At 45.5% G+C, this 18,863-nt stretch overlaps 1 protein-coding gene across 1 annotated transcript in view; it reads left to right on the forward strand.

The window, feature by feature from the left end:
- LOC106891173 (antigen WC1.1-like) overlaps positions 1 to 18,863 on the forward strand; it is a 37,034-nt gene that overhangs the window by 11,655 nt on the left and 6,516 nt on the right. Inside the window, exons 4-14 of the mRNA XM_014947506.1 lie at positions 375 to 692; positions 1,475 to 1,786; positions 2,209 to 2,520; positions 3,259 to 3,573; positions 8,946 to 9,269; positions 11,170 to 11,232; positions 11,319 to 11,633; positions 11,846 to 11,881; positions 12,188 to 12,325; positions 12,629 to 12,724; positions 15,501 to 15,674. Coding sequence (XP_014802992.1) covers positions 375 to 692; positions 1,475 to 1,786; positions 2,209 to 2,520; positions 3,259 to 3,573; positions 8,946 to 9,269; positions 11,170 to 11,232; positions 11,319 to 11,633; positions 11,846 to 11,881; positions 12,188 to 12,325; positions 12,629 to 12,724; positions 15,501 to 15,674 — 2,403 coding nt within the window. The remainder of the gene's footprint in view (positions 1 to 374; positions 693 to 1,474; positions 1,787 to 2,208; positions 2,521 to 3,258; positions 3,574 to 8,945; positions 9,270 to 11,169; positions 11,233 to 11,318; positions 11,634 to 11,845; positions 11,882 to 12,187; positions 12,326 to 12,628; positions 12,725 to 15,500; positions 15,675 to 18,863) is intronic.

Consider the following 18,863-nt stretch of genomic DNA (forward strand, 5'->3'; position numbering starts at 1 on the left):
AGCTCCTACTCTGAGTTTCTCACATGCTCCAATGTAAGGCAGTGCTGGAACTGCCTCCTCAAGAAAAGATGTTGCGAGGTAGCAGAAGTATTGGCAGTGGAACCAGGGTGGAAGAGAGCAGAGAAGAGGAGGAGAGACCGAACTTAAAGAGTCAAAAGAATTTTAGTCACGTAGTGCAGGCTACAACATGGACAATAAAGACTTCTTTTTTTTGAGCTAGCTTATGAGCACCCTGGTCTAACATGCTTCCTGATAACCTGAGACATACTGAGTGCTAGTTCCTTGCAGCTAGAGCTCTTCTACAAATGTCAATGCAATAGCACACTCACATACACACAAAAAGTAACAGCTAAGTTCCTTTATTCTTCCTGCAGGCTATGGTGGGTACAGGCTGGCAAATGGCAGTACCACATGTTCAGGGAGAGTAGAGCTTCTTCATGGAGGCACGTGGGGAACCCTGTGTGACTACCTGTGGGATTTACCAGCTGCTAATGCCCTCTGCCAGCAGCTGGACTGTGGAGTTGCCCTACAGATACCAGGTGATACCTCTTCCTTCGGGAAAGGAAATGGATCTGTCTGGAATGGCACGTTCAGCTGCAAGAAGAATGACTCAAGCCTGGGAGCCTGTCCTGTGACGGTGCTACGTCATGATGAATGCCCTGCTGGAAAAGATGCTCGTGTGATATGTTCAGGTAAGCAGCAGAAAGGTCTAGGAGGAGAACTGAAAAAATCTTTCTTTGAGGAAAAATATGGACCCAACATCTGTGGAGCCAAGCTCCATCTTTTGTCTGCTGCTACAGCCATTTCCAGGATCTGAGGCTGCACTTCACCTGTACCACAGGGCTGCTCTCTGTGAAATGGTCCTAGTGTCAGGGAGCAGCAAGAATAGGGCTGCCTCACAAGTTAGTATGAGCTGGAGACAGAGGGTGAGGACAACACAGGCACTGTCTATACCCATCAAGGCAAATCTAAGGCATCTGCACAAAGGACAGAGGAAGGTACTGATAACAAGGTCTATGAACAGTCCCAGACAAGGCAAAATAATCAGTCAGATGTAGGGTCCAACCGGAGAGTAGTGATGAGTAGCAGGAGACAAGACTGGAGACAGTTGCACCATTCACAGACTGAAGGTCTGGTCCAAGTTTAAGTGAGGTCTTGGACCACTAGGGTGCATAGCCCCAGGTGAGGCTGGTCGGAGCAATTAATGTCTATTTGTTCACCCAGAACCCTGAAACCTAGTGCCCTGGGTTTAAAATTGCAAAGGTGACTAGATACTGATTTCTAGCCAGTCCTCTTAGTAAAATAGGGTGGACCAAAGTCTAGTTATGAGTATGGAAGTTCCAGTGGCCCAGTGGAGTCATTTTTACTGCTGAATGCTAAGAAAAGCTCTTTCCCATTTCTCAGTCACTTTGGGGTCGTGCCCATGAGCAGGTACTAACATGACATCTCAGTACCTGCTTTCTCTTATATTCAGGGTGCCCAGGGGTCAGATTGGTGAACGGCACCACATGCTCTGGTAGAGTGGAGATCCACCATGGAGACACGTGGGGAAGACTCTGCCGCTCCCACTGGAATTTGCAGGCGGCCAGCGTCCTCTGCCATCAGCTGAACTGCGGCTACGCAAAGTCAATCCAGACAGGAGACCGCTTCGTGGCCGGGAACGGGCCTGTATGGAGAGATGCTTTTGACTGCAAAGGGACGGAGTCCTGCCTGTGGGACTGTGCTCAGATGACTTTGGGCAACCCAACCTGCTCAGCTGGAGATGCAGCCACTATTATTTGCTCAGGTAGGTCAGGAGTGGCCTTTTATGGGCAGTGCAACTTCAGACAAAAGCAGCACTGGAGATCGCACTCTGCCAACTAAGCCTGGTTTGTCAGCCTGTCTCAAACGCCCTTTCCTTCCCCCCACCCCACCAACCTTTGTTTCAGCATAAAAACTTAATTTATTAGAGGCATTCACATTGTCCAGATGTGCCTGACTCCTCACAGGATCTAGTCTTTGAGCTGGGGAAGCCTTTCTCACTTCCCATTGCAGACTCTTGTGTACATGAAAGCAAACAAAGCCTTGACAGAGGCTGTCTCCTATTCTGGTGGTGAGAATTATTTTTTTACCAACACAGAAATTTTTCTTCTATCTGTCTCCTGCATGTTGTTTCTACTGCAGTAAGAGTAGTAACTTCAATACATTTTTCAACTCTCTTGAGCCCAGGTCTTGATGAATCACTCAGACTCTTAGGTGGTGAGAGCCGCTGTGATGGGAGAGTTGAGATCTCTCTCCGTGGCACGTGGAGCAGAGTCCTGGATGATGACTGGAACATTAAGGATGCCCACGTGGTGTGCAGAGAGCTCCAGTGTGGAATTGCCGAGAAAGCCTATTACCTTCCAAGGTCTAAGCGAGGCACGGGTCTTGTGGGCTTAAGGAATGTCCAGTGTGCTGGAAATGAGACGCAGCTGATGCTCTGTAAGACCTCCCATTCTCAGCCAACAGGAGTTGCTGAAGACGTTGGTGTGATTTGCTCAGGTGAGTTACTGTGCAAAAGGAACAGAATGCCTCCTGGGTTGCCTCTAGCCCACCTTGTGCTGCAGTCTCACCAGATCTTAAATAGGCATGGGTCTGAGCTTGCGATACCCACCTGCTTGTATATGCTAAGGGACAAATGATAGTTAAAGAAGCAAGTGTAATTTACATAACGTTTTCTTCATCTGAATTTCTTAAAGAATTTATCTCACAGAATCAAAAAGAAATAACAGAATACAGAAGTAATACAAACATTAATTTGGCCATGACTGTCATACATTCTGACTGCCAGAATGTAATTAAATAGGTTTTATTTTGTGACATTTCTGTATGTATAGATAACTGCAGCCTTTCTAAAGTAAACTAGAACTGTTTCTACTCTTCTCTTATTTTGTAACCCATCTATAACAGAAACTGTCTCTAACTAAATGAGTTTAGATGGAAGATAGCTTCTCAGGCTTTCTAAGATAAGGTGATCTCCACATATATTTATTTTGAGTACACAGTTACTTGTTTGCAATATCTCACAGGAGTTATTCAAACGTTTACCTGATGCCAGGAGTAGACCTTTCCCTTTATGAGGTTTTAGCATCACAGGAGTTCTGCCCAAGAAACCCTAACAGAAGAACTGGAATATAATAAGAACGTGATAGCTTAGAAGTGTTTTAAACACACAGACATTACACTGACCTGTGCATTATCATTATATTGCATGTTGACAGCCGAATTTTCTTCCTGCAGGTAGCAGACAGATCAGGCTGGTGAATGAAACAAACCGCTGTGCTGGGAGAGTAGAGCTTTATCATGATGGCATCTGGGGCACCGTCTGTGACGATAAGTGGGATCTATCAGATGCTAATGTTGTTTGCAAGCAGCTGGGGTGTGGACATGCCATCGAGGCATTTGCTTCTGCTCATTATGGTGAAGGCTCTGGACAGATCTGGCTGGATGACGTGAACTGCACTGGGGCTGAATCTGATCTCTGGGCATGTCCCTCTAGGGCATGGGGCCAGCACAACTGCCAACACAAAGAGGATGCTGGAGTCCTGTGCTCAGGTGTGTCCAGAGAATCATTTTCTGTGTCTGTGGGTTGAAAGGGGAGGGTTACATGAATGGGAAGCACAGAATAGGGGAGACTTGTTTGCATAGCCTCTTACTCTCTCTTGACTACGAGCATAGTTGGTCAGCACATCCCCTTGGTCCCACCAAGATGCAAAGGGTTTACAGAGGTCCTTATTTTGCATTAACACACACAAAAGAAGTATGTGCTGGGGTGGGATATTTAGGGGATGAATTGGAGGGCTTCCAGCAAGGGTACGAACTACATGTAAACAGGTGGGAAATGGAGAGTGTGGCAGATCTTGTTGAAGGGGAAAGTGATTGGGAAGAACTCCAGTGGCCTGGACCCTGGATATTTTTCTGTCTAAGATTATCACCCCAGGAGATGCAAAGGGGTTATGCTGCCTGTGAAACACGAGTGGTGTGTTGCTTTGGTGTGGGATACTCCAGCACCTACCATGTGCTCACGGCAGGGGTTTCAAGAGGCACTGGGACAGCTTAGCAGATCTGGGCAACCTGGTTAAGAGTCTCAGTCAGAGCAACGGTCTTGTAAAAGTGGTGTTAACCACCACTCTGCACAAAAGGGAGGATTCTGATCAGAAGTTAGCAGCTAGTAGCACTGAAATGGTCAAATTGCAAGATTCAGGTTGCTTGTGGGAGCACCTAGAGGCTAAATTGACTGAACTGGATACCTTGGGAGGTGAAACTAGGGGCTCATGATGAATTAAAAAATTACTCCTTTCAGGCAGCCCTAGTTACAGTAACTAAGGAGCCCTATGGAAAAGGCTGCGCTGCTCTCTAGCCTGTGACTGCTCAATGGGACTTTACTGAATAGAGAAATGTTGAGAAACTTAGAGTCTCTGCTCTGCAGTAGCTATAGCATTGCTGGGACACCAGAGCAGATGAGATACAGCTGAAAGCTTGAGACAGCAGGGCTTTGGGGAGTTTGGGCATAAGCCACTTGTAAACACTGTCCTGAACAGTGAAGGAGGGCTCTCTGGTATCAGTTTATGGAGAGATATGTTGAGCAGTGCCTAAGCGTGCTGATCCTAAAAACAAAATACCCCTTTGAAAGGACTGGGAAGAAGGGGATAATCAACTGCAGTTTCCTGGACTGATGGACTGTGGTAACAGGCAAAGGGAGAGGGACCCTGAGAAGCCTGTGATCACTAATGTTAGAGCTTGAAATCTCCAATGGCTGTGCAGAGTTGTTAATGCCCCTCTGGTGCCATCTGGTGGGATGCCCTGTTGATCAAGGAGTGACCATTTTGGAGTGAGAATGCCAGAAGAAGAGTGCAAGATAACAATACGGGTGAGGATAATACCAAGGATCCAGCAGTACGGTCAACCTCCAGAAAAATATGAAGAGAGGATGAGAATTCTGCATTTCCCCCTCCTATACATTGGGATTTTAGGATGTATCTGAAAGAAAACAGGGAAAATATGACAGACTAGGAGGAAAAGCCCTTCATAGACTAGCACTGTGAGCACAGGAGAGAGGTGAGAGCTTCCTTAAACTATTCCCTCCTGCTGCCCCCACTTCTGGACCTCCTACTGCTCTGACAACTGATTTGAACTAACTGCATCCTCCGGCTTGGCAGTGGATGAAGATAACCAAATAATTTGGACTGTCCAGACAAGACAGCCAGGTACCCTTGCCTCAACAATATTGTGCCCTAGTGGATACCTAATGACAGGGGTGCTCAGTGCACCTTATTGTCCTCTTTGTGTAGCAATGATAAACAAAGACTTCTTGGAGTAACTGGAGGATAAACGTGCCCAGCTCTGGAGGAAGAAAACCTAAGCTTGAATAGATGGGTTTGGTACACCTTACTTGTGGTCACTGGCCCTACTGCCTCTGTCATCCTTGGCATTGACTGTCTTGACCGCTGGAGGTGGATGGATGTGGCAGGAAGACTTTGGGGTTTTTGGCGTAGGTGGTGTGGCTTGCCCAGGTGAGAACCAGCTATGGGATTCCCCAGGACTCTCTAATCACCCAAACATTGCTGAATTCGCTTAAATAAACCCAGGTGTCAGTCCCTTGACAATCCAAGTAATTTGCTGAAAGTACTATCAGCACTGACCAAGCCCCCTGACCAAGGGGGCACCAATGAAATCCCAAAAATAATTGTTTACCTGGAAAAACAAGGGTTGGTATTAAACACACAGTCATCTTAAAACAGTCCTGTTTACCTGTGTGGAAGTCTGCTGGAGAAGAATTGTTCACAATGGCCTTCAGAGCTCTGAATGAAGTTACACCTCCGTTAGCTGTTACAGTTCCAGACATGCTGTGGCTTTTGTATGAGCTAGAAGCTAAAGAATACATCTGGTATGCTATAACTTATATTGCAAATGCTTTTTTTTTTTTTTTAAATCCCATGGGTAAAAGCAGGAAGACTTCAGTCTGCCTTCACCACAGCGGCATGCAGTACATCTGGAACCAACAGTCCCAAGGGTGGAAATACAGCCCTTTGTATCTGCCATGGCATCCTCCACAAAAATTTAAAGTAATAGAATGCCAAATAACTTTTCCTCTACCTCGATGTATTGATCGGAGGAACAACTCCAATTAAATTAAAAGGCTATAGGAAATCATTACCTCTCTCAGTGCTGGATTTGCCATTAAGCACTCCAAAGTTAAAAGGCCCCCTCAAGAAATACAGGTTTTAGGCATTCAAAATGGATGGAAATATATGCCAGCTGACCTAACTGCTTGGCTCGGTACCATGGACCTCCATGTGATAAACAAGAACCCAGGCCAACTTGGGCGCTACTGGATTTTGACATATGCACATCCCCCTTTTAGCCAATTGACAAAACCCATATACCAAATGACCTGAAATAAGCCTCATTTTGAGTGGGAAGGGGAACACCAGCAAGCTTTGGAGTTGATTGGCAGAAGATAGTCCATGCCATGGCATTAGGACTGATATGGGTAGGTAGCAATAAAAAAAAATTGTTATATACACATGCAGGAAAGAAGAGCATCAAATGGATTTTGTGGCAATGAGCTTCTCAAGAGATGAGAGACACTGTTGGAACTCTGGAGTCAGAGCCACAAAGGAACAGAAAATAACTACTCCTCTCTAGAACAAGAAGTCCTAGCTGCATGTGTAGAGGGTGTCTGAGTGCCACTGAGGTGAGAGCAGAGCAGTCACTGTGGTTATGCCCTAGACTAGCTGTCCTGAATTTTAGGTTCGAGGATTCAAGGCTACTAAGGCAAGAGCAACCACAACCACCTGGCAAAAAAAGGCTACTGGCCCTTTGCCAATCTGCATATATTGGTTCAAGCTCCAGAGCAGGATTAGTCAAATTCACTAGGTCAATGGCCAGCAAATCAATAGTTTGAGGAAGACCAAACACCTTTGGCTGTCCAAGCCCTAGCATATGATGAATTAAGTACTGAAAATAAACAACAGAGTTCATTGATGCATCCTGCAAAAGCAAAGAAGGAAACAGGAGGTAGAAATCCTTGGAACTCTTCTACAGGAGACGCTGCCTTCTGGAAGGAGTCTTGAAGAAGTTTAGAAGGCCTGGAAAACAGCCTTGGAACATACTCGGGAGCATCAACGGACCCATGTATACAGACTCCTGGATGATGAATAACGTGGTAAGGAAATCACTTAAAGAATGAAATTGTGATAACTGGCAGCAGTGAGGAACACCATTTTGAGCAGAAGTACAGAAAGTAGTACAACAGCTGCTTGAAGAAAGAACTGCTTACTATGTCATGCTAATAATGCATATGTCCCAAATTCAAAGACAACACAAGAAGAAAAACACAGCAACCAAGCCGACCAGCTGGCTCTTAGTCAGTAGAGGTTTGGGATGGGAGCATAAAGGAAAACTATTTTTAGGTAGAAGAGTCTATGAAACTGCTGAGCATGCTACGAGGGATTGAGAACAAAGAAGGCTGCTTAGGCTTGTCTTGGGAAGATATAATGCAAGCAATTAGGCTGTGTGATGTCTGTGGAATAACAGAATATACGATATGAATGATGAAACAGTATGCACAGTGAAAGAAATGAATGTTTGGAGATGCCTGGCAAGTAGATTGTATAGACCAACCCCTCCCTCCCCATCACCACTGGCAGATGCTGTGTCCTCATAGTGTTAGAGCATCACAAGGGTGGCTAGAAGCTTTCCCCACTCAAACAGCAAACGCAGGTAGCACCCTAGAAGAAACAAACAAATGTATGTGTTGGCACCATGGAATGCTGTTTAGGCTGGAATCAGACAATGTAAATTACAAAAATACAAGAATGAGTAGAGTGGGTACATCTCCAGGTAGCTGGAAAAGTAGAGCTGTACAATGGCTAACTTAAACCCATGCTAAAAACACTAGGGAAAGGATCTATAAGGGAATATATGACATCCTCACCTTCCTCACCTCCAGGAATCTGTGTGGCTGGCTAACCTTGAGCCAGGAACTTACCATAGCAGCCAAAAAGAAAACTTGAGCTCAACTGGGTGATGAAGTACCAGCCAGCCCTGGATTGGGAAGCCTGCAACAGTTGAAATCCCTGAGAAAGTTGTTCCTATTGTTTGAAGAGCAGGGTTTACTTACTGGTTGGTCTTTGAAAAAAGAACAATGAAATGTGTGCCTTTACATCAAGTAAATAGAAAAGAGTAATCTTACTTTACCTCATAAACTACATTCTTGTTCATGTGTTATACAGGCGCAAGGTCTGAATTTTGTAATAAATATATGTTGAGATTGGTACAACGTTAACTCCTATAATGTGGTTCCCAGAATAAGTAACATTTTGTGGACTATATGTGCTCGTTGTTGCAATGTCTATAGCTATTATGTGGGACTAAGGGTAGAGTTTATAATGCATGTATTTTATGATTATGATGATGGTAAAGTAGAGTTTATAGTGGATGTATGTTCAAACACTTCTCTTAAACAGGTGTTTCACAGGGGTGAAGGGTGAAATGCACTGGCTGTAACTGGCAGGGTTTCAGTCCCCGTAGACTGCAGGGGTGTCCTGTGCTGCTGCAGGGGAGCCATCCCAGCAGGCTCGGAAACTACTGTAAAAAAGTCATTGCACACCAAAACTTCAACAAATTAGAGGAACACAGGGCACCTATGCTTCAACATACCAAAGAAATATGTCTGGTACTGTGGCGTGTGGCCATTGCTGTTATTTGTTTATGTAGATGCTGGTGAATGCTGCCTAACCAGAGAGGATCGCTGTATGATTTTGGGGTTTAAGTGTCTGCCACTTTTGTAGTGGTTTCCTCTGGCACTTTCTCATTCAGAGTGGTGAACAGGGTTGTTAGCAGATTCTGGATTTCACCCATCACAGCCAAGTTCCTAGCAGAGTCCGGCCTCCCTAATTCCATCTTTATGTCTTCATTTCTAGAGTACCTGGCTCTGAGGCTGGTGAATCTGGTGAATGGCAACGAATGTGCTGGGCGCCTAGAAGTTTTCTACAATGGGACATGGGGGAGTGTTTGCTCCAATCATATGTCTCAACTCACTGCAATAACTGTGTGCAAACACCTGAACTGCGGGGATGGTGGGGAAATCGCGGAAGACTTCCGATATGGCGTTGGTTCTGGACCCACATGGCTGGACCACATTGAGTGTACTGAACAGGATAATTCTCTCTGGCAATGTCAGTCAGACCCCTGGAATCCTCAGTCATGTGATAACCGAGCAGAAGAGACCCATATTTCTTGCACTGGTAATTAGAAATGCATCTGTACAGGACTACCCAGACACACACATAAACCTATGCATGCATATATGGATGCATGTAGTAGTTTGTAGTAATTACCTCATGTTCGTTTGTTACCTGGTATATATTATTTCTAGTCTCATGCAAATTGCAGAAACATTTTTCTTTATCTATATCCTTGACGTAAATGAGTGAATTAAAATCACAGAGTGGTTCCCAGAATAAGTAACATTTTGTTGACTCTATGTGCTCATTGTTGCAATGTCTATAGGGTAGAATTTATAATGCATGTATTTTATGATTATTATGATGGTAAAGTAGAGTTTATACTGGATGTATGTTCAAACACTTCTCTTAGACAGGTGTTTCACATAGGTGAAGGGTGAAATGCACTGGCTGTAACTGGCAGGGCTTCAGTCCCCGTAGACTGCAGGGGTGTCCTGTGCTGCTGCAGGGGAGCCATCCCAACAGGCTCGGAAACTACCGTAAAAAAGTCGTTGCACACCAAAACTTCAACAAATCAGAGGAACACAGGGCACCTATGCTTCAACATACCAAAGAAATATGTCTGGTACTGTGGCGTGTGGCCATTGCTGTTATTTGTTTATGTAGATGCTGGTGAATGCTGCCTAACCAGAGAGGATCGCTGTATGATTTTGGGGTTTAAGTGTCTGCCACTTTTGTAGTGGTTTCCTCTGGCACTTTCTCATTCAGAGTGGTGAATAGGGTTGTTAGCAGATTCTGGATTTCACTCATCACAGCCAAGTTCCTAGCAGAGTCCGGCCTCCCTAATTCCATCTTTATGTCTTCATTTCTAGAGTACCTGGCTCTGAGGCTGGTGAATCTGGTGAATGGCAACGAATGTGCTGGGCGCCTAGAAGTTTTCTACAATGGGACATGGGGGAGTGTTTGCTCCAATCATATGTCTCAACTCACTGCAATAACTGTGTGCAAACACCTGAACTGCGGGGATGGTGGGGAAATCGCGGAAGACTTCCGATATGGCGTTGGTTCTGGACCCACATGGCTGGACCACATTGAGTGTACTGAACAGGATAATTCTCTCTGGCAATGTCAGTCAGACCCCTGGAATCCTCAGTCATGTGATAACCGAGCAGAAGAGACCCATATTTCTTGCACTGGTAATTAGAAATGCATCTGTACAGGACTACCCAGACACACACATAAACCTATGCATGCATATATGGATGCATGTAGTAGTTTGTAGTAATTACCTCATGTTCGTTTGTTACCTGGTATATATTATTTCTAGTCTCATGCAAATTGCAGAAACATTTTTCTTTATCTATATCCTTGACGTAAATGAGTGAATTAAAATCACAGGAGTTTCAATGAGTGCAGTTACCTGGTGGAAATCCCAAGGAAGTCCCTGATAGGATGGTCCCATAGCATATTTTTAAAGCAAAAATCTACGATACACAGTCAATCTGTGAGATCTGAGTTAGGATCAGGCTTCTCAAAAAGTCTAAAGGCATGTATGTGTTTCTACATGTATGGAGGCATATCAGTGCATATGTACATGTACCCACGTGCATGCACACAGCCATGGACAAGTAGATGAACTGGTTCAGTTCTAAAAGTCCATTTCTAATGCCTGCTCTTATGACAGTATTTCATACCTGTGGGTTCTCACTATAATATAAATGAATACTAGATGACATTCAGATCTCCTGAAAGGGACTGCAGCTGCCTCACACAAGAAGAAAGCAAGCACAGTCATCAGGAAGATTATTTAATTTACATAAACAGCCAAACAGTGATCCACCAAGTACTAAATAGACCATATATATATTATAGGAAAAAAAATTCTTGATGAATATTCAGGCATTTTCTACTCACTCACTCTTCTCAGACAATAATCAATTTCAGTATTTAAATTCTGCAGGAAGAAAAAAGGCAATGGCTCCAGCCACATTTACTGAGTGTCCAAACTCTACAAGTTGTTCAGGTACCTCTACCTCTTTGTTTCTCCTTATTGTTCACTACGGACCTTCCCGCAGTTTCAGCAATACAGAAGGTTTCTGTGTTTTGCAGACAGGGAGAAGCTACGAGTCATAGGAGGAGAGGATGGATGTTCAGGCAGAGTGGAGATTTGGCACCAAGGTTCCTGGGGAACAGTCTGTGATGATTCCTGGGACATGGCAGACGCTAATGTCGTATGCAGGCAGCTGGGCTGTGGATCTGCTGTGTCTGCTCTGAGTGAAGCTGCCTTTGGGGAAGGGACTGGTCCCATCTGGTTGGAGAAGGTGCACTGTAAAGGAACAGAGCTGTCTTTTTGGGACTGTCCTGCCAAGGCCTTGTTCGGCAAAAACTGTGATCATAAGGAAGATGCTGCTGTGAATTGCTCTGGTTAGTGACTGGTCCTTCAGTTCATTACACAGATCTGGGAAGGAGGTGGATAGAGGAGCATTACATCAGCTGCTTTGTTTTTTTTCAGTCACATCCCAGTGACTAGCCCCTTCATAATTTTGACTGCAAGAACCTCATAAATGATGTGGAGATGTTCTTCCTATTTTTCACACTTGCCTCTTCTTTAATCTGGATTCACCTTCCTTTTGCAGGTATGGCAGAAACAACAGCATCCCCCACTAGAGCAGGTAAAACATTCCTTCTTCCCCCTTTTTTTTTCTCCCATGAAATGAGGATTTCATGTCCCTGATGCTGCATAGAAGGTAAATCAGCGATCTATTCCAGCTCACCAGAAAGCACCTCCCACAGTGTTTTCTAAAGGAGAGCTGAGTGGCACTATCCCCAGCTGCTGAATTCTGGCTGCTTGAGCAGGACCAGAATCGAGCTGGGCAGCTGGTGACCTGCCTCACCCTGCCAGCACAGCAGGAGGCTACAGAGGAGCAGCCCTTTGGGTCACCCCATTCTCTACCTGTTGCTTCTTTATTTCCATTCAGACCCTCCCCGCCGTGCTGCAACAGAAAACATGAGAATTTCAATGCCCATCATCCTCTGCATCGTCCTGGGGGCCCTTCTCTGCCTGGTCCTTGCCATTCTTGCCGGACAGATCCGAAATGCCAGGGCACGGCAAAGAGGTGGGTCCCTCAGAACTGGTATGAAACGCCTCCTTGGTGTAGCTGGCGAGTGTTTGCTTGGCTGAGGAGGCTGGGGGGACGGGTGACTGAGATGTATGGCATCTGTGGCCACACTGAGATTTCCACTTACCACCTGGCAGTGAAAGATTCAGCCCAGCAGTGATTATCCTCGATCAGCACCTCTCGGTGACTTTCTGGGTACCAACCAGGCCACACAGACCCATTTAGGTCACTTCTCCATTGCGTGACCCCAGCCTGAGTATGAGCAGAGACTGTGTGAGTGATTATTGACTTTACTTTCAGGCTACAGACTGTCCTATGACCCCTTCTCTGAGGCTGTCTATGAAGAGATCGACTATAACCTGATGAGGGAGAAGCAGAGCACAACCGGCCTCTCAGGTACGTGCGTCTTGTTCTTGTCAAAGGAAAACAACTGACGTTTTTTCCTCCTGGTGGCCCAGATCCCAAACTGATTATTTTTAAGCTCCCAAATCTACCAGGAAAAGGAAAACTCCTAGATTTGAGGCGAGGGGTTTCTTGCCCACTGAACTCTGCCAATTCCTCTCCTAGGGACAATTCATTCTATGCTGCCCTCACTGCAGCCGTAGACCATAGGTCAGTACAGGTCAAACAACCAAACCAACCCCCTCCTCCCTCCAACAAAAAGGCTTTTGCTGCAGTTATTTAAAGCAGGAACAAATAAAGGAATAATTTGTATCTCCCTCCCAACAGCTGTGTGTCTCTGTAGGCTTCCTCCTGTCAACTGCTTTTCTCCCTTCATGACTTGCCTCCCCCATGAGCCACCAGAGATGTTACGGGACCCCTGAGTGATTCTGTAAGCCCTTGGCCTTGCAGGAGTAATACTGACTGCCCAACAATCTTCTTGACTTGGGTGGTATTATTGTAGCCTGTTCTTTTCTTCATGATGCAGTCTTAGCAGCTCAGGAGAGTTTAATCTGATATCACACTCTTTCTCTTTTGCCTAGATTCTTATTCAGAGACTTCAAAAACAAAGGCACAGTTTTATAGCAGGGAGAGCGATGAAGAAAATGGCCCCGGAGAAACTCAAGGTAATGGAAGATGGGTATCCTACAAAGAAAGAAACCCAAAATCAGGGTAGCTTTTAATTTCCAAAGCACTACTGGTAATTGAGCTTTTTTCTTGCTGTACTTCATGTCCACTACTGATGTTTTGATATGAACCAAAAATTTCTGTTTAACTCTTTAACCACTTGTATACAAGTGCTAGTCTTCTCTTCTGTATGAGAAGTTTAAAATAAGGGTTTGCTGGTATTATTGCACTCTTCACGAGATCCAGTCACATGAATCCAACAATTTGACAACTGCTTCTCCCAGAAATTGCAACTATAACAGCTTGCAAGCTGTTGCTTCGTTTCTAAGCTAAATGGGGAGAGTTACCACAGAGGGGAAACATGCTCAAAAGAAGAATATTGGCATACCATTGGAGTTAATTAGGGAATTTTAATGAGTGATCTGAAGACAAAAGCAGTTTACTAGTCATGTGGTTTTTTTAATTTGAAAAAGCTGAGGGAGAGCAAGTGTTTGGAAAATAATCCCATTTTCCTAGCGCTCATCTTAGCTCTTAGCTGGTCTCAGAGTTCAACGGCCAAAGGCACAAGCAGTTTTGGACCTCAGCTGCCCATACCCCTAACTCTGCTGTGCTACGTCTTTAATTTTATTTCTGTTGGTTTTCTTATATTAAGGGGTTTTTTTATTATTTAAAGTTATATTAAAAGCTTTTGTTTTCCTTACTTGCTTTGAAATGCTCATCAAGAAGACAAATTCAAATAAGATCTCTTTTCCTTATTCAGACTGAATATTGAGTACTAGGTAAAAAGTGAAGTAGGAGTGCTTTGATTGTTTTATAATTTCATATATACATTATTGGTATGTCCATGTGTGTATGTATATATTATAAAACAGTGAAAACTAATGTCCTCTGAGGGATGGCTTCCGGTTAAGTACAGACCACAGAGCTAGCTGCCCCTGAGGAATCAGAAAGCTGGCTACTCACAAAATGAATGAATAAGGAATGATGTTTGATGAATGAATAAGGAATTGGCTGGATGGCTGCATCCACAGAGTTGCAGTCAAAGGTTCAATGTCCAAATGAACATCAGTAACAAGTGGTGTCCCTCAGGGTTCTGTACTGGGACCAGTACTGTTCAATATCCTTATTAATGACACAGGTAGTGGGACTGAGTGCCCTCTCAGCAAGTTTGCAGATGACACCAAGCTGAATTCTGCAGTCAATATGCTTGAGAGCTTTGAGAAATACATGAACATGAATCTCATCTCATGAAGTTCAACAAGGTCAAGTGCAAGGTCCTGCACCTGGACTGGGGCAATCCCCAGGCTCAGTACAGACTAGGGGATGAATGAGTTGAGAGCAGTCCTGTGGAGAAGGACCTGTGAGTACTTTTGGGTGACAAACTGGACATGAGCTGACAATGTGCACTTGCAGCCCAGAAAGCAAATAATATCCTGGGTCAGCAGGTCATACCCAGGAGCATGGCCAGCAAGTCAATGGAGCCAATTTTGCCCCTCTACTCTGCTGAGACTCTACCTGGAGTACTGTGTCCAGCTCTGGAATCCTCAGTACAGGATGGATATGGACCTGTTGGAGCAGGTCAAGAGTGTGGGCACAAAAATGATCAGAAGGATGGAGCACCTCTCCTATGAAGAAAGGCTGAGAGAATTGGGGATTTTCAGCATGGAGAAGAGAAGCAGATACTTTTCTCTAAAGGTTTGGACTAAATATGTAGCCACATGTCCATAGGTGTCCTGGTTTCATCTGAAGGTGGTTAAAGTCATGAAAAGACAAGGAAACAGGTGCTACACAGAGATAAACAAGGAGTTATTTGTCATTGTGCAATTACGAAATGCAAAGGGGAATCTTACTCTGAAATAAAGCCCATCACTAACTGCCTCCTCCAAATCTTCTTTCCCTTCCTGTCCCTTCTCCATGTTGATTTTAACTTTCTACTTGCTACAGCAATGTATAACAATTATTGGAGCTATATCATTGTTGTCTGGAATCCCTACAGTCCTCAGGAGGATTCTTGGTTTATAATTGTTCATTATCATCATGAGAATGTCGGTATTACAGGCCCTTATCACTGCTTTCTCTAGTGGAAGATCTCTTCCTGTTACAGTTAATACCTGTACTGTTCCAGATGTCACTCCACTGCCTGGAAATGCCTTGGAAGATGGCTATGACGATGTTACAGAAGCTTCTGGACCTAAAAATGCTTCTATTTCTGGGCAGAATGAACAGAAAAACATTGGGATCCCTGAAGAAAGTGACAGAAACAAGGAATCATGGACAGGTGAGGCCAGAAGAGCAGTGCTGTCAGTTTTCATAATCTATAGTTACTGTACTTTCTAATTATGCAGTTGATTGTTTCTCTCTTCATCTGTAGTGTAGCAAGTGGTCCTTATTAAATTACATTATATGTTAATGAAAACTTTGCCAGGATCATTTGAATTATAGTATAGTATGGTTTCACCTGGAAAACATAGTAAGAACATGTGTCTTTTATGTTAGGACTTAATAAAAATACATAGTTGTGCCTAGGGCTGTCAAAGAATCCTACCTGCTACAGTGAGCTACATGAAGAATATCATTTTTGACTGAATTTGTATCCAGTTTACAGAGCTTTAAGTTAGACCATATTTCTCTATTTTACTTATAAAAATATCTTGTGACCTGAGTGACAATTTGCTCTAGTCCCTTATAAAACCACCTTCAGATAATCAAAAAAAGAAAAATTAGATTTATCTGGTGTGATTTATTTTTGACAAATCCATGTTATCTGTTATCTACCTGCTTTTGGTGGCCTTCTTGGATAGGGGAAGAAAAACAGACATCTACCTGGACATGTGCAAAGCATTTGACACTGTCCTTCATTATATCCTTGTCTCTAAATTGGAGACACATGGATTTGGCAGATGGATCATTTGGTGGATAAGGAGCTGGCTGGACGGTCACACTCAAAGAGTTACAGTCAACAGCTCATTGTCCAAGCGGTGACCAGTGATGAGTGCCATTCCTTGGGGGCTGGTGCTGGGACCAGTGTTGTTTAGCATCTTTGTTGACAACATGGACGGTGCACCCTCAGCAAGTTTGCCGATTAGAAGTGTTTTCAGTTACATCAGTACCCTGTTTTCTGGGAGAAGTAAGCCTGATCCTTGCATATGTGCACATGTAGCAGGAGGCAGGATGAGACAAGCACTTCTCAGGGCTTTCACAGCGATGCATATCTATGGTCCTAATTTCTGGAGAAGACAACAGACAGCCCATGCTGCCACCTGCACAATGCTGTAAAGGTAATATATGCAGGATATACATTTATCTGATGTGGTAAAATGTGTTGGACATTAGAAAATAGAGAAGGGCACAGGCTCCCCCGCGCCCTGCGTTCCCGCAAAGCCCCGGCTCCTGCCCTCATCTCTCCTCCTCTTCCTCCTCCCGAGCCGGGCTTCAAAGGAGAGACGGCAAAGGGCACCTCACAGCTGGGACCGGGACAGTGGACCGGGACAGGGGACCGAGGACCGCTACCGGGGACCGGGAAAGACGGAGAGCAGGAACCTGACGAGAGCCAGGCAAACCGCGGCCCAGGGGAAATGGCGGCCGCCCCGCCCCGCCCCGGGGGAGGTGCTGCGGCCGCTGGGGCGCTCTGGGTAGCGGCAGCGGCGGAGGACGGGACGGCGCCGAGATGGGTCGGACGTTGGTGGAGCTCTTCTACGATGTGGTGTCCCCTTACTCCTGGCTGGGGTTTGAGGTGAGGGGCGGCCGGAGGGAGGCAGGGAGGCCTTTCCCGGGCCGCCCCCCGCCGTTCTTCGGCGGCGGCGGCTGCTGAGGCCGGGCCCGGGCGGGTGGCTGTGCCTCGGCCTCCTTCAGCGGCCGGCTGAAGGGCAGCTCGTCCGGGCGGCGGGCCGAGCCGTTCCCTGCTGAGGGCAGCACCTTCCTACACCCCGCCATGAAGCGGGCCTTTACCCCGGCTTTACCTCCCTTGTCAGGGGTAGGCCGGTGTGGGGGTGTCATGTCGGTTTGGGCCTCAGGTGTTGGAAAGCAGGGCCGCAAGGGAAGCGTGCCTCAGCCCAGCGGCAGCCACGGCCTGTGCTGGTGTGGGAGCTGTTGCTGACAGTTCTGTTTTAGGGAGAGTTAACAACGTTTAACAAGTGCGAGTGTGCACTCATGAGCTCGATCTTTTCCATGTTTACCACTGCTTAGGCTTGTGTAGTCATAAGACAAGTGCGGTCCTTTCAGCGTCTCTGAGAATGGAATCCTCTGGCAGCCTCCAGAAGAGGGTTTTATCCCTAGCAGTAATATATTCATGGTTAGAGTTGGAAGGGACCTTAAAGATCATCGAGTTCCAACCCCCCTGCCCTGGGCAGGGACACCTCCCACCAGACCAGGTTGCTCAAAGCCCCATCCAGCCTGGCCTTGAACCCCTCCAGGGATGGGGCATCCACAGCTTCCCTGGGCAACCTGTTCCAGTGCCTCACCACCCCCACAGGAAAGAATTTCTTCCTAATATCTAATCTAAATCTTCTCTCTTCCAATTTAAAACCGTTACCCCTTGTCCTGTCACTACACTCCCTGACAAAGAGTCCCTTCCCAGCTCTCCTGTAGCTCCCTTCAGATATTGGAAGGCTGCTATAAGGTCTCCCTGGAGCCTTCTCTTCTCCAGGCTGAACAACCCCAGCTCTCTCAGCCTGTCTTCATAGGAGAGGTGCTCCATCCTTCTGATCATCTTCGTGGCCCTCCGCTGGACCCATTCCAACAGGCACACGTCCTTTCTATGTTGAGGACTCCAGAAAAGATAGAAAAGGCCTTGCCTGCAGTGTCTGTTCCATGCCTTAGCTTATTTCCTAGCTGCACGCAACTTCTACGGACATCTCCTCTGACTGTTCATCTGTCACTGCTTTTTCCTGTTGCAGGTGCTCTGCCGGTACCAGCACATCTGGAACATCGATCTGCGCTTACGTCCGGCTTTCCTTGGTGGCATAATGCAAGCAACTGGTAGGCGATGCGGGGAGAAGAGCTCAGTAGGGAAATAACCTTCACTTAGCAGGACACTAGTGGGCAAGCTCTTAGTGAGCGCAGAGCCCACAGAGCCAGCTTTCAACTAAGTTTGGGCACTGATAATAAATTAATTATAAGGATGTGGAGCTGGGCAGCGACTCAGAAATCAGCCACAAGGAATTTCACACAGCACAGACAGTCTATGCCAAAGCTCATCAGTTCTAAACCAGGATAATAATAATTTCATATGGAATGGTTTCCTAGAAGTTTTCTGTTGAGTTCAAACCAGAATTAATTTGTGGAGCACTTGCAGCTTGTAATATGCATGAAGGGTCCAAGTATGCCATGAAATAGAACTTGGTGGCCTTATTAGAACAAGTTAATCACTGAGACTTGTAACTCATAAATAATGAAATTAACAAGTCTCTACATTTATTTACCCATGCATTAGTACCTGTGTAGCTTAAAAGTCTTCTGTCAGAATCAA

The sequence above is a fragment of the Calidris pugnax genome, unplaced genomic scaffold (assembly GCF_001431845.1).
Source record: "Calidris pugnax isolate Ruff unplaced genomic scaffold, ASM143184v1 scaffold175, whole genome shotgun sequence".
NCBI lineage: Eukaryota > Metazoa > Chordata > Aves > Charadriiformes > Scolopacidae > Calidris > Calidris pugnax.